Source organism: Gasterosteus aculeatus, chromosome 6 (genome assembly GCF_964276395.1).
Source record: "Gasterosteus aculeatus chromosome 6, fGasAcu3.hap1.1, whole genome shotgun sequence".
Taxonomy (NCBI): domain Eukaryota; kingdom Metazoa; phylum Chordata; class Actinopteri; order Perciformes; family Gasterosteidae; genus Gasterosteus; species Gasterosteus aculeatus.
In genome coordinates, this window is record NC_135693.1 from 13566607 (window position 1) to 13580581 (window position 13975).

The window sequence follows — 13975 nt, forward strand, 5'->3', positions numbered from 1 at the left end:
GCTGGAGAGTTCCGTCTCCCCTGCAGCTCCCTCTTGCGGCCACGAACTGTAACTGTAACGTCTCCACGGCGCACACTTTGGGTCACTCGTTCGAGTGGTTCCAAACAAGAAAGAGACAGACAGCACTCAAAAGTATTGTTTTTACTCTATAATTTTAAAAATCTTACAGGTGGCACTCTGCAAACTTAATTCACAGCAGAATAAACAACACAAAACAAGGCAAATATCAGGTCACGTCGCAGAAGGCGGTTGATAAAAGACTGACGACCAGTGGTTTGTAAAGTGATGGCATACATAAGGCTTAGTGATAAACATAAACCGCCCTTAATACAGCAAAATACTTATGGTACACCCACAGAACTATTATTTCTTAGCTCTGCATCAACATTATCCCATGGTTTATATCATATAAATGTAGGTGATGAAATATGAGTTGAAGCTGTAATAAAATGAGAATTTGGATGACGATACATCGTAATTAAATGCCATCATACCATCAATGATTGTCAGCACTGCAAAGGGATGTTTCTCTCCAACCTGTGAAATGTTCCAAACTGCAAGTCATTCTTGCCATCTCTACATGCTTTCATGACCGAAACAGAGCTGTGATTCGTGGTTCACTTTATATATGGCCACTTGTGGTTGACTACATAAGGCCATTTGGGATTGTAGAGACAGGCATGTCATTGCAGCAACAACAGGTTTGATCTATTTGTTCTCCATAATTTCAAATAGCAATGCTCCCGTTAAGAGAAATCAAAAGCAGAAAGTAGGAATTGTATTTCTGATGTTTTGTCAGCCATCAAATAAAATAAATTTTCCGTGGTGATTCATGAATTTATTAGCTATAACCAAAGGATGAGAAGCAGCCATCTAAGAGGACACATAGGTTTCTGAGGTGTATATGTGTTCATGCAGCATCAAATAGGACTTGTGATGTTCATTTTCTATGCCATTGATTTAAGGCACTTGCATTTCTGCAGACTTTATGCTCTGATTTTTTTTTCATGAGAGGTGATGAGCTGGGTGCGAGATCATGGAGCTAGTGGTCCAGGTTGTGTGTTCAAATCAATAAATCCGCCTCATTCTTTGCGTTTAGAGGACATTTCTTAAAGATGAATTTAAGTCTAAATAGTCTCATGATAATGGGAATCTGGTATGTTGGCTTGACGAGAATTGTTAATGTATATATGGATGAATGCGACTTCGTTAAAAACCTCGAGAATGCGGTGTAGCACAATGTCACATGGTGTCAAGTGATTTCAAACAAATCTTCACTCAAATTTACAAATGGACACAAGTCTCAAATTTTCTAAAGAGGGAAGTTAAGTACGTCACAAAGGAATAGAGCACAAAGAAACACTTTACAAAACAAAAGCCAGTACTGTCATTTCACCATCGCTTAACTATAATTTATCAATAACAGCACCGAAGACATTAAAACCTTGTTCACAGTTATTTCAGAAATATACAGGCGCATACTGAGGATGAGGCATTTGGGTGACTTTAAAATAAAATGAAGAAGTATACAGAAAGCATAGAGAAACATTCATTTGAGTAATTAAAAGCCTATTAAATAACAAAAAATGTATCCAATCAAATTGAAATTAGATTTCACTGCTATTTTCTTTCAGTTAATGGTCTTATGTGCATAATGACAGATTGCTTCATAAAATAATCAGCTGATGTTTAATGTGTGTTGGTGTCATTAAATATTAAGTAGGGCACTTTTAAGAGTCACGTCTTTTTCCACTGAAAGCAAAGTGTTTGTGCTTTTCACGGCAAGTTAATCTCATAGAAAGTATTTGAATATGGTGTGGTCGTGTGTGAACGTAAATTCAAATACCATGTTCCATGCATGCAGTATGCCATGAGGATGTTAAATCAGAACAACATCCGAGACATTCAGGTTAGTCTTGAGCACTTAATACCAGTTTTACTTGCAAACTGTAGTGTATGGATATCTTGAAAGAGATTGCAGCAAGCAGCTGCAGTGTCACAAACCAGGGAGCAACTGCAGGGACATCTTAGACTCTCCACACATTTCACCAAACATTGCAGAGAAAAACAACCCAGAAAAAAAAATGTAATCAGCTTCCTCTCTTTTTTGAGCGGTCCACATTTCTCAATTTCTTCTTTATCATAGAACCAAAACTTAGACAGCTATCTAACATACTTCCACCCGCTAAAACATCTTTCACTGTTTCAAAAGGGTAACGCTGGCTCCATTGTCAGCCTGATTTGTGTGTATATGTGTGTATCCCTGCACTTTCTTTGCCTTTAGAGCCGAGTGTAAGAAAACACAGAAGAAGTGCTACAGCAGTCCCATTATAAATGCTTGTTCTAGAGCCACAGTGAAATAAAGGCATATCGGTGACCCAGAGGGTTTCCCATCCATCCGTTTATCTTACTTTCCATATCCTCTCTTTCTTTTTAAAACAGTTTTTTTTCTTCTCACAACTCAGCCATGTCCTCAAGACGGCCTCCAAGCCAACAAAAGAAGAGTTTCTTTAGGTTTAAAGTCGAGAGGAGGACTTCAAAAATCAACGTCCCAGCCGGAGTTGTCGTCAGGAGGCGGGTCCTCGTTGTCCTCTGGGAAGCTGTCAAAGTTACTTGTGTCTACGGCTGATGTCACCTGGTGGAAAGGCAGAAGAATTGTTCTGTGAACAACTAAACAGGCGGACAATGTTTTGAATACCAAATTGATTGCAGGAGAGCAATTAGAAAAGAAAGATGAGGCGTATCGTCATCGTGCACTTACATTAGGGACGATAGGAGGGGTCAATGTCCCCTTCTTCAAGCCCTCCCAGTTAAAGCCCTCAAACCATCTACAGGAAAAACCAAATGTCTTATTTTACTACTTTACTATTAATCAATAAAATGAATACATAACATGTGACACATGATATATAATAAATCGATTTAAGGACATACTTGTGCTTTTGAATGTCTTTGACACCATTTTTCAAGTTTCCCAGTCGTTCAGAAGGATTATCCCTGCCATAAAAAATAATAAAACATTTGATGTTTCAGCATACAGAACATTTAAGCGAAATTCTGAGCTTCAACTACAGCTGGAAGCGCAGACACTCACCTGCATAGCTTTTTAATTAGGTTGCCAGCATTTTTGGTAATTTTCTTTGGAAATTCTATCATGTCGATTCCTCTCAAGATGATGTTGTAGGTTTTCATGGGATCCGGGCCAGAGAATGGAGGGCTGCAAAACAGAGGCAAACATTGTCGGTATTGACAATTTTATTCCTGCAGTTTTATACCACACGGTTTATTTAAGACATTAGTTTTATGGACATGCCCGGGCCTGCGTGTACCTGCCAGTTAAGAGCTCAAACATGAGGATTCCCAGAGACCAGTAGTCGGCTGAGATGTCATGGCCCTTGTTCAGAATGATCTCTGGTGCTACATACTCCGGCGTTCCGCAGAAGGTCCACGTTTTCTTTCCGAATCCGATCTTCTTGGCGAAGCCAAAGTCGACCTAAGAAGAAGGAGAAAGACTTTGTTCCGTCAGTCAGAACAGGAATATGAATTTGTGTTGTGATTTTTTGTTCCTAATTTGCATCGGATCACGTAGACTATTTTGTATGATGATGGAAAGGGTACAATCATCTCAGTATTATTGTTTTCACTTGATGCTTTGACAGGAGAAAGAGCTACTCAGTCTCACTGCAAAACGCGTAATCGCTACGTTGTGGAACGTGGTATTCTCACGCTTTTGGGATTGGAAAGAGTTAAGCAGCTGGTCGCTGATCGGCCAAAAGCAAGAAAATGTATTCATCCAGCAGGAGAGAGGAGAGTGGCTGCACACCAAAAAACACAACCTTTCTTTTATACTGTAATTAAACTTTAATTTACTGCCAACATAAGTGTTCATATAATTTGATCCTTCATGGTAAAAACATAGGACGATGAAATTTCTCTGACAAGAGACGCAGAATGTCTTTTAGTGGTAACCCATCAACGCTCTCTCACCAGTTTGGCATATCCTCTGTGGTCCAAAATAAGGTTCTCTGGTTTGAGGTCTCTGTAGATGATTCCTTTGGAATGCAGGTAGGCAAAGGCCTCCACCACACACGCCGTGTAAAACCTGGTGGTTGAGTCCTCAAATGAACCCCTGGAAAGACAACAGATGATTGAGGTGTTTCATACCATTACTGTAACTGAAACTCTATTTGCGTAGCGGCACTTATGGTTGGCATCGCTCACATTAACTGAAATATGACGGAGCCAAAACAATTCCCTCCTATCTGACGCGGTGAAAAGGAGCTTACCGGTCACGAAGAATGGTCCACAGCTCTCCTCCTAAACACGCCTCCATCAACATGTAGAGGTACTTGCTGTCCTTGAATGTTCTGTAGAGTCTGAAAGCACAACGGTCACAAAGAATCAGGTCCTCTGACACCCTAAAGCACCGATCCTTGTGACACGTATGGAAAGAGCAGTCAATGAAGCTGCTCAGGGGCGGTGTACCTAACGATGAAGTCAGAGTGGGCCTCCTGCATGATGAGTTTCTCTGAACGAATGTGCTCCTGCTGCCTCGTGTCGACAATGTGCCGCTTCTTCAGGATCTTCATTGCGAAGGTTTTGTTCTCGTCGCTCTTGAGCTGAACCTGCGGCGAGTAACGGGGAGGGTTTCAGGTACAAAGACGGGCTGCTGAGATGATTGTGAAGGCGTTACTGTAGATGGGCGGCGTTCCCCCCCACCAGCTCAACGCGGCCAAATCCGCCGACTCCCAGAGTGTCGATGATGTTGAAGTCGGCGAGGTTGAGGTTGAAGAAAAATGCATTCTCCGCTTCGTATCTGTGGCGACGGGGGAAAACAAGACAGAATAGTCGAAGGATCAGAGATGAGCTGAACGATGAAAGAGGAGATAATCCACTGTCAACAACCTGAGGCCAAATACCTGTGTGCTCATTTATTTGCAAATCTTAGAGGATTTACGTCATTGTGATCTAACAAGGATGTTATTGAGGACGTGGATCGTGTCAATTGGAACACGACGTGTTTGAGGTAAGTCGTCTGGTAGACCACGTTAACCTGTTGATGAACACCTACTGTCTTCTCCCAGTCTTGATAGAAACAAAATAAAGACGGGTCGTCTGCAACACCAGCTCACTACTCGTCTGGCTCTGAAGACATACGTCCAATCACCACATCATCAGGAAAATGTAAATGTAAGGAATTTGACTTGGCACTGCAGACCTGCCATCACAAAAAAACGGCTTCCACGTGCGTATGACCTTTATCCCCAGAGGCCGTGTGTCATTCTCCGGCTATTGTTTGATGCAGACAGAGTTTTGTCAGCTCAGTCTCTGGATCAGTGGGTTTACGACTGTTGGACAGACCTTTCTGGGTCAGTCTGTCAGTCAAACGTCTTCTCGTTCATGTCGACCAAAAGCAGCACAGCCGTAGTCCACCGGTGGACATTTAGCAAAAAATCCACGGATATAGTTGTTAAGTTAAGTCTTGTTTGTTAACATAAAAGCACAATCCCTCAGTTCTGGGTTCAAATTTGACAAATAAAATGGAAAATGACACATCGGTTTCCAAGGACAATCACTGTTTATTTATATTTCAAAAGGCACTACTGCTAGCATGTAACATTTGGAGCTTATCTTCTCTCTAAATCCCCAAATGCTCTCTGCTTAACAAATGGGTGGGGAGACACATGCCGTCCTTTATTTGGGTTGGGATTGCTAAGGCGCTCGCGATGCCTCACACGTGGGTATACTGACCAACGAGGGCCCATAACGAGGGAGGCTGGTAAATCCTGTCCCCATATAAAGGGTCAGGAATGAGTGGATCATTTTACATTGCATCGGCTATTTCAACGGTTTTAAAGTAATAGTACAATCCGGCCAACAGATGGCGGCATTGCTCCATAAAGAGTGTGAAGGTGCGGAGAAAATACCTGTACAAAAAGAAAGATTCAACCCATTTATGGCCTTCTGGGCTAAAGATGAACCCTCCTTTAAGTGAACAAAGAGACAACCCTTGAAACCAGCTGGTGAAGTTAACAAAATCACGGCAATGAATTGGGTCGATTGTGTCGTATTTTGAAAAATCAGCAACCCAAAACTTGTGTAGATTTTTTGAGCTCAGCTGCATCCTCAAATCATGTTTTTTCCATGAAACAGTATTAGATTTTTCACAATCGTACATACAGTGTGTGTATTCTTTTTTCCAAACGACATCAGGCAAAGCATCTGTAGATGATAAATAGCCTTTATGCTAAGTCAGGGACATTGGGTATTGAACTGTAATGTATTTCTGTTAGATGGCACATCTGTTACTAGCAACGCAATAACTCTTCCTATACAGGTCAAATAGCGCCCCAGTGGTTATAATCTGTGTCAGTGAACGGATGAGATCATAAAAAATGATGCAATCCCCATGTGTCTAAGTATGTGTGAGTGTGTGTGTGTGATATTGTTCTCATTTCCTTCGGTCTAGCCTGACTCAAGGGACCTGACTCTTATTGAACTGCCAGCTCAAGAGACAGAGTGCACGCTGAGTCATATTGGGTTCAAATTTTCTATCTATATTTTGATATTTTTTTATTTAAAATAGTTTTTATAGTTATACTTAATGCTACAATTTGAGAACATTCATCGACAGTATTGAAAAGAAAAGTGGTTCATAAGAAAATTCGGGGCACAATTTAAATTTGAGAACCAGGAAACAATATAACAAAAAATGTATATTTTAATCTTCTACGCCTTTTCAACACAGACGAAAGGAGAGGAGATACATAAGAGGAGAGAAAGTTCAAGAATGAAATGTGGTATTATCCCAGAACAGATGCAAACCAAGGATGTTGTAGTTTAAGTTTGGAGGGAAAAAAAAAGTTTTAAAGACATTCCACAAATGTATTGATAAGATTACAGAATATTTCCTGACCCTCATCAGGATGGAAAAGGCTTTGATGTGACAGATTTTGGCGAGCAGATTTTTAGATGAGCAAATAGGGTTGATTATTAGTTCATAAATGGCCGTGTGTCGCTCATTTGCATAACATCAGTCTTAAATTAGCTTCCCAACAGTCCTGGGGAGGGATGGGGTGGAGAATGCATACTGCAGGTCTCTTTCTATTGCACTAGGATGGGGACCTGGTCAGGACCGAATGCCTCAGGCAAAAAAACAATGTGACCCCTCTCATTATGCCCGTCCCCCATTGTCCTCTCCCTTTCCTAATTGTCCAATGACTAGGGTGTTATGTTTGGCCCTTTGATAATTGCATTTCACTGACTTGCAACTCGCAGTCTGCTGCTGACTCAAAGCATTGGACGGAAGTCTGGTCTTCTTTGTCAGCCGTGTGGTTCTCTTTTCCTGCAGTCCCTCCATCTAAATCCCTCTTTTTCCTTCTCTTGCCCTCTGTAATTTGTCATTACCGGTTTCCTGTTTCTCGTCACCTTGACTCACTACACAGCACCGAGTGAGCGCGGTATCAGATTATGCCAATAGGTAGCTGCCTGTACCCCAAGATGCCCACATCACCACCAAGGTGCCTTCTATAGTGCTATTCTCTTGTTTCCATAGCGACGGTGATTAGAGTACATATCCATTCCTCCAGAAATAGAGGTGAAGGTTACAAAGACACAATACATTTTGCCATGAGCATGTTTCTTTAAAAAGAGGTTGCCGGTGGTGAGCAGTCACAACGGGGTACAATGTTTTCAGGGTGTTTTCAATCTACAAATTACTTTTTCAAAAATCAAAATTAATTGATTTAAAGAAGAGACATAACCCAAAGCAAAAAGAAAGATATGCATAGTTGGTATTTTAATTAATTTGTACATAACAAATAATTGGAATTGCCTTACTTGGCTTTGGCATCAGCATCCTCGTGGCCTTTACTGGAAACCTCCTCCAAACCTCCAATCAGGTGCTTAAATGAACTGAAACACAGGCAGCAAATTGTTACAATTAAATATTTATCAGTCGGCATTTACAAATAAGCTGCTGAAGGATGAACAAATTACATAAAATTCAGTGACAATAGTTTCTATTCTTTTAGTACTTCTGTTAATTTAACAAAGGAAACAGCCCACCCATTTCCTTTTCGGGAAACAATAATAGAATCACAATAGTTTATATAGCAATGTTCTAGCTGGATTTACCAGAACCAAAATAATAATTACTAGTGTGACTACAACGGATATGAACATTAAATCATTTTTATGATTAGAACTTGACTGCAGAATAACAAGCAGCATAACAAGCTAATTTGCTGAAATAAAATCCTCCAAAATTGCACTCCCGGGGGGAGATCGTGTACATGAAAAATAATTATTATGCCTCGCCTCTTTTCCATCTCGAGTATGGCTGCCTAAAAGAACAACTAACTGAGACAGTTTTCATACGAGGCTCATCAAGCTGTCAGCCAGACGATGTAATACATCTGGGGCTTTCTCCTGTTGAGACCATAATGCCTGTAAGCAGGGACGCTTTCAGCCTCGCCTTTTCTTTAAAGTGTTGCTCAGGGTTTCTATTGTGGTAGCGAATCGGTGGCTCCCTGCCGTTTGTTTTCATTCCCAATCTCTTTCCAACTGTCTCTGTGTCCTCACTCTGCTACCGCAATCATCCTCATCTTACCTCTGAAGCTGCACTTTTTCGTTTGGACGAAGCACACATGCACTGACGTAAAGAAAACAAATAGCGTGCACAAAAAAGGTTTGAATACGATCCTTTGGGATCTGCACCATTACTGTCTTGGCTGGAGATGAAAACACACATGCGGTTTGCTAGTTTTGGGGGTAGCGAGAGCATTTGGCTGCTCGTATGAAAGGCCGTTATAACCACCTGAGCTCGATGACTCACTCACACACAATCTGTGGATGCAGTGTTCTGGAGGCTAAAGGAAGGCCCTGCGTAATCTGATACCATCTCCTCCTCAAGCCCAATCCGATCTGTCTCTTCATTCTCACCACAGGACTCAATACAAAGACAGTGACCTGAGATAAACTACATGTATAATACTATTTACTGATTCAACTTTTATGCATTATAAAAACCTGGTACACTTTGTGTTCAAATGCCAAACCGTGCCACTGCAACGCAAAGCTGAACATGTGGGTTGGACCTTTGAAATTCTCCTGCAAATTTTGGACCGATTGCAATTCTCTGCTAAAGTTGAATTGTGATTTCATACCCGTTCATTTAAATCCGCTCATTTAAAAAGAAAATGCAATAAAATAGTTTGTGTGATTGGAGAATTAGAAGATGGTGATGACGTGATCGCCTTTTATTACTCCCAAACGTTGTGAGAGCACACTCAAACAAAACACCGGAGGTGAAGTGAAAGCGGATCTCACAATTTATCACATTTATTGAATTTGTGTAAATGTTGCTTATTGGATCATGTGGGATAAATTGGATGTTTCCGCAAGAGCTTGGTCTTTAGAGTTTGAAAATTGAAAGTAATGACAACTAAATGTGTGACATGTTCATCCATAATGTGCAGAAGTGGGTTGATGTTTATATCTGAGTAAAGATAGCACAAAGAAATTGTCTTTGTTTGACAAATAATCGCGAGCAAAGCAGAAGTTCAGGACTTGTTTTGCATGGCTCCCAGTTGCAGATATTTTTAAAGGATAAATAATGTTTAACAGTCATTACGTTTTGTAAAGGGAAAACTGTGTTGATACTCACTCTCTGTCGATGACCAGACAGGTGACTGCCTCTGCTGCAATGACGTTGGCTGTCCTTATGTCCTCCCTGGACAAAAAGATCAGACAGCAGGATCAGGCACAGAAGCAATATTGGCACATTTGATCCAGTGCTGATGGAAAAAGTAAAAACGTAACACCCGCATATCAATAATGTCTTATTCAACTTCATTCACTCCATAAATGCCACACTAACACAATGAAACAGGTACTGTCACTAGGCAACACACACCACTGCACAATTGGCATTACTCTTTATTATATTTGACTTCAAGTTCGTCCTCCTCCGATGAGTCGTCCCAAACATGTGAGTCCTCAGAGTCCGTATCCCAAGAATCCATCCTGCTCCGTGAAAGGTCCCCCACCCACGCTGGGATGAGCTGTAACTCTGAACCAGCCCCGGGCCGCCCTCCGACAAAAGACACCGCTGTCGCTCTCCGGTCGCACATCAATCTCCAATCCAATTGTAGCGCTCTTCTCATTAACGTGCTTTAAGATATTGCGTAAAGACGGGAAATGCTTCAGGGGACGTCCCGTGAGCAGATGAATCCATGCCACATTTCATTTTTTTTTAGAAGAAAAAAAGACCCCTCAAAACTCGGATGAATTCATTATCCCATTGGGGAGCAAATGAAAAAAGTCAAAACAAGACTCTGCTCTCGATTCGTGAAGTTGATTCAATTAAATCTAAGTGCTGTAGTGCTAAGTGACAGTAGCTGGCGATCAGTCTCTGTGTGTGATCTCAACTCAAACATGTGTCATGTGCCTTTTTAATGAGCCATGTGTCAACTGCCTCTGCCTTCCCTCACGCAGTCACACCGGCCTCAAGTCACACACAGGGACCCCCGCCTCGCCCTTTCTGCTCACCCCCGACGAATAAAGGCCACAGCCGGCGGGGGAACAACACGTTTTGAAAGGCGAGGACCGCAGAGGAGACGAGTGCAGAGGAGTGTGTGTGAGAGGGGGGGGGGACCCGCGCTAACATGGCTAATGCAGTGCTTCATCCACGTCTGATAGGCTCATATGGCTCGTGGCCACGCTCTTAAAACACAATTTCCGCCTGTTCTTGTGTTGGCCAACACAGCACAGTTCAAAGGTGAATAAGTGCACTTTACTGCACAACCAGGCTAATGGGTGGAATGAAGGTGACCACGTTGGTTACGTGATGAGTTGTTTGGGGAACGATGAGTGATGATTGACAGTTAGTGGGGATGATTTTTCAATGGGATGAGTCATTTTGGGAACCCTATCCGTGCCATTCCACCCATGGTCAATGTGATTTAACTATGAGTCGATTTTGTTCTACTTGGAATCCTGTTGTAATTGCATTGATAGCGTAAACCGTGATCCAAAACTGAAAAGTGTTAGCTTTTTAATTTATGTCAAATACTGTATGTAAGGACGAAACTAAATGACTTATTACATTCTGAGTGTTTATATGTAGAAAATTCAAGAACTCTGTGGATTTAAATAATTTTAAATAGCTTCTGTCATAAATTGCAGTTTAAGAAGGATACGCAGGACAATTTCTAAACGGCACATATTCAAAAACAGGCAACCGTAATCTGTTACAACCACAATGTGCTACGTAGGTTACTGCATCTCATAAAAGAAAGCATAGAGAATTGGTGTCATTCACTTACCATGGCGATAGAACAAAAACACACAATACAACACAACACTGGGGCTACATTGAAATAGTCATGAGGCTTAGTTGTCCTTTAGAGGGTTTCCAGTGTGAGAGCAGCTTGTTACACCTGTTCCCTGCTGCTCCAGAGCGGCTGAAAACAACTTAGCGTTCCATTGTGTTGATGCCAGCGACGTTTTATGAGAAACACGATCGCTAAACAACATGTGTCAGAATGATTCATTTTGCATACTGCCGTGCCCGAGTCGTCCAACGGGATGAAGGAGGCTGCGCGCTTGTTATTCGCAGTGCAACGAGAAACACGTTGGAGAAAACAGAGACCCACACACCCACACGCAGATGCACACAAGCAAAGACACACACGGAGCAGCTGCATGTGTGTGGTGTTGATTTCCAGTAGATATTTGAAATGAACGCAGTAATTGGACAGTGATCTGGTGTCTCTGGAGGAGGGTTATGAAAGTATCCTACAACCTTGGAGGCTGAGGAGGGAGGGAGGGGGAGGGATGGGGGGGTGGGGAGGGGTAGCTACGGGACTTCAGCGAGGGGAGTAAAGACGGGGTCGGGGCCGGGGCGAGAACAAGAGGTGGTTGTGGGATGTGCAGCTAATAATTCGTGCTTCAACTCTGTAACTGAGAGGTATTCAGGTGACTCTGCCAGTAAGTGTGCAGCTTTTTCCCATTAACCTCAAAATTGCTTATTTTACAAAGCAGGACCACGTTCCAATTTTCCATACCGGACACACAAGAGAAATTCTTCTCTTCCAGGCGCTTTCACTCTGGTAGGAACCATCCCTTTATATGCACCATCTTTGTATTCATGGTGCCTTCACAGCAATACAACATAAGAAAAAAAAAAGACAACAAAAAAAAACTAATTAGATAAAGATAAAGATGTGACAAAAAATAACAAACCAAATGGGCCAAACTAAGCAATAAGACAGACAATGAACAATTCACTCATTAGGAAACTAAAATCCGTCATGGCATTGAGTAAAGTATAGAGACCGTATAACTGAAATATGTACAACTGATCCAATAGAAAGACGACAAGGCATTTTATAACAAATAGTAAACATGTTTTTGGTCAAGTAGTTTCAAGTCTCGTTTAATATAGCATGAAGTTCTTTTAGAGCAAAATAGACGATAACGAAGGGAGGGCTACCTTGTGAACTAAAGGTCTCTACCACATAAGGTGCTGTGTGACTCGTCCAGTTCTACAGACCAATGGGTGACGTCGCAGTAACCACGTCTACTTTTTCTTTTTCAGGACCATCCACCGAATTAGAACTCACTGAGGACTACTCTTGTAGACAATACATGTAATGTGATATTTCTTCGGCAACAACAATGCACGCACATCACAGAGACGAGCGCGAACCAAATCATTATGTCCGTCGCTGGTAGGAGAACACACTTTGGTTTTTAAATGTGTTCTTCTCGCAGATCAAAGGCGAAGTCTTCGAATGGACACCGTTGAGTACGGGCCATTGAGTTTCATGAGCAAGGACACACACAGTTAACTTCTGATCACAAAGATGGCCCCGTAGAAGGGCCCTCTGATCAAAAGCCTCCGAAGAAGACGGCCAACATCTCAATCATGTAAATGCACGAGACATGCTCGACCATCAAAGCTGTAGCTGAATGGGGCTTTCCCGCTTAAGACACTCCAAGACAAAAGGCGGTCAGGCCTAAAGACGGTGACAATAGCAAGCAGATGCAGAGGTGGGGAGGAACACTTTGTTTTAGTGGGATGTAGAAAAGGTATGTTTTTCTTGATGAAACAAAACACGAGATGCTCTTCAAGGTGCTTTGAGGTGCATCTCAAAACGGCACACTGTTATTCTGGGTAACACCAAGTATAATGAATAAATTACGGACAGGTTTGATATATCATTTTATACAGACAAATCCATCTAACACTCTGTGTGTGTGTGTGTGTGTGTGGATGTACAAAATCATCAGTGTGATACATCGAGATGTTTGCGGTCTTTCTTTTCAATAATAATTATTTGAAATCACTAAATTCCTGGAAAATGTAAAAAGTTTAAGCCAAAAGTTGCACAGCTGCTAAATCCATAATGAATAAGTACTCGGTGTCATGATCTCATTCATCAGACAGCACGTCTCATCAGTGAAAAGTATCGAATGTCTCTTCGGAGCAACCTACTCCTCCAAGAGATCGAGCTTCCTGGGCGTCACATGTTCAGGTTCATGTTGCATGAATAGTAATGCTTCGTCGTCTTTTATATCCAATGGTTTTTAGCTTATGGGAAGAAGCCCAAAAATTTGTGGGCTGATCCTCACAAATAACATCTGGAATGTACCCCTTAAAAAGAAAAAGGATAAAGAGTCTTGACAACCTGTAAGCTGGCATTTGTTTTTCAGAGGACAATGCTTTGGTTAAATGTAAGTCTCTTTGTGTTTTAAAGGGGTTAATTTGTGATAGTTAAGGGCTTTTGAATGGAAGATCAGGGGATTTAGCTTTCGGCGACCACAAGATGGCGATATCTTCATTACTTTCATACTTTCATGACACTCAGCTGTGGGCTTGCACACATTCAAATGTTCTCTCATGAGAACATATGAGCTCTGTATCTACCTGACCCCCCCACAGGTATAATACACTACCCCCCCCCCCCCC

The 13975-nt window shown here is 41.8% G+C and overlaps 1 protein-coding gene across 3 annotated transcripts in view; it reads right to left on the reverse strand.

The window, feature by feature from the left end:
* Positions 1–126: 126 nt before the first annotated feature.
* LOC120820788 (cGMP-dependent protein kinase 1) overlaps positions 127–13975 on the reverse strand; it is a 76112-nt gene continuing 62263 nt past the window's right edge. For 2 of the 3 annotated variants that reach the window (XM_040178940.2, XM_040178939.2), the window contains exons 8-18: positions 9668–9733; positions 7840–7914; positions 4720–4816; positions 4486–4625; positions 4287–4376; positions 3988–4129; positions 3330–3493; positions 3095–3217; positions 2935–2997; positions 2762–2828; positions 127–2635 (exon numbers count right to left, since the gene is read on the reverse strand). In XM_040178940.2, the coding sequence (XP_040034874.1) occupies positions 2537–2635; positions 2762–2828; positions 2935–2997; positions 3095–3217; positions 3330–3493; positions 3988–4129; positions 4287–4376; positions 4486–4625; positions 4720–4816; positions 7840–7914; positions 9668–9733 (1126 nt within the window). In that variant the 3' untranslated portion in view covers positions 127–2536. Of the gene's footprint in view, positions 2636–2761; positions 2829–2934; positions 2998–3094; positions 3218–3329; positions 3494–3987; positions 4130–4286; positions 4377–4485; positions 4626–4719; positions 4817–7839; positions 7915–9667; positions 9734–9936; positions 10302–13975 lie in introns of those variants that run through there. The other variant, XM_078104651.1, reaches the window with a different exon arrangement.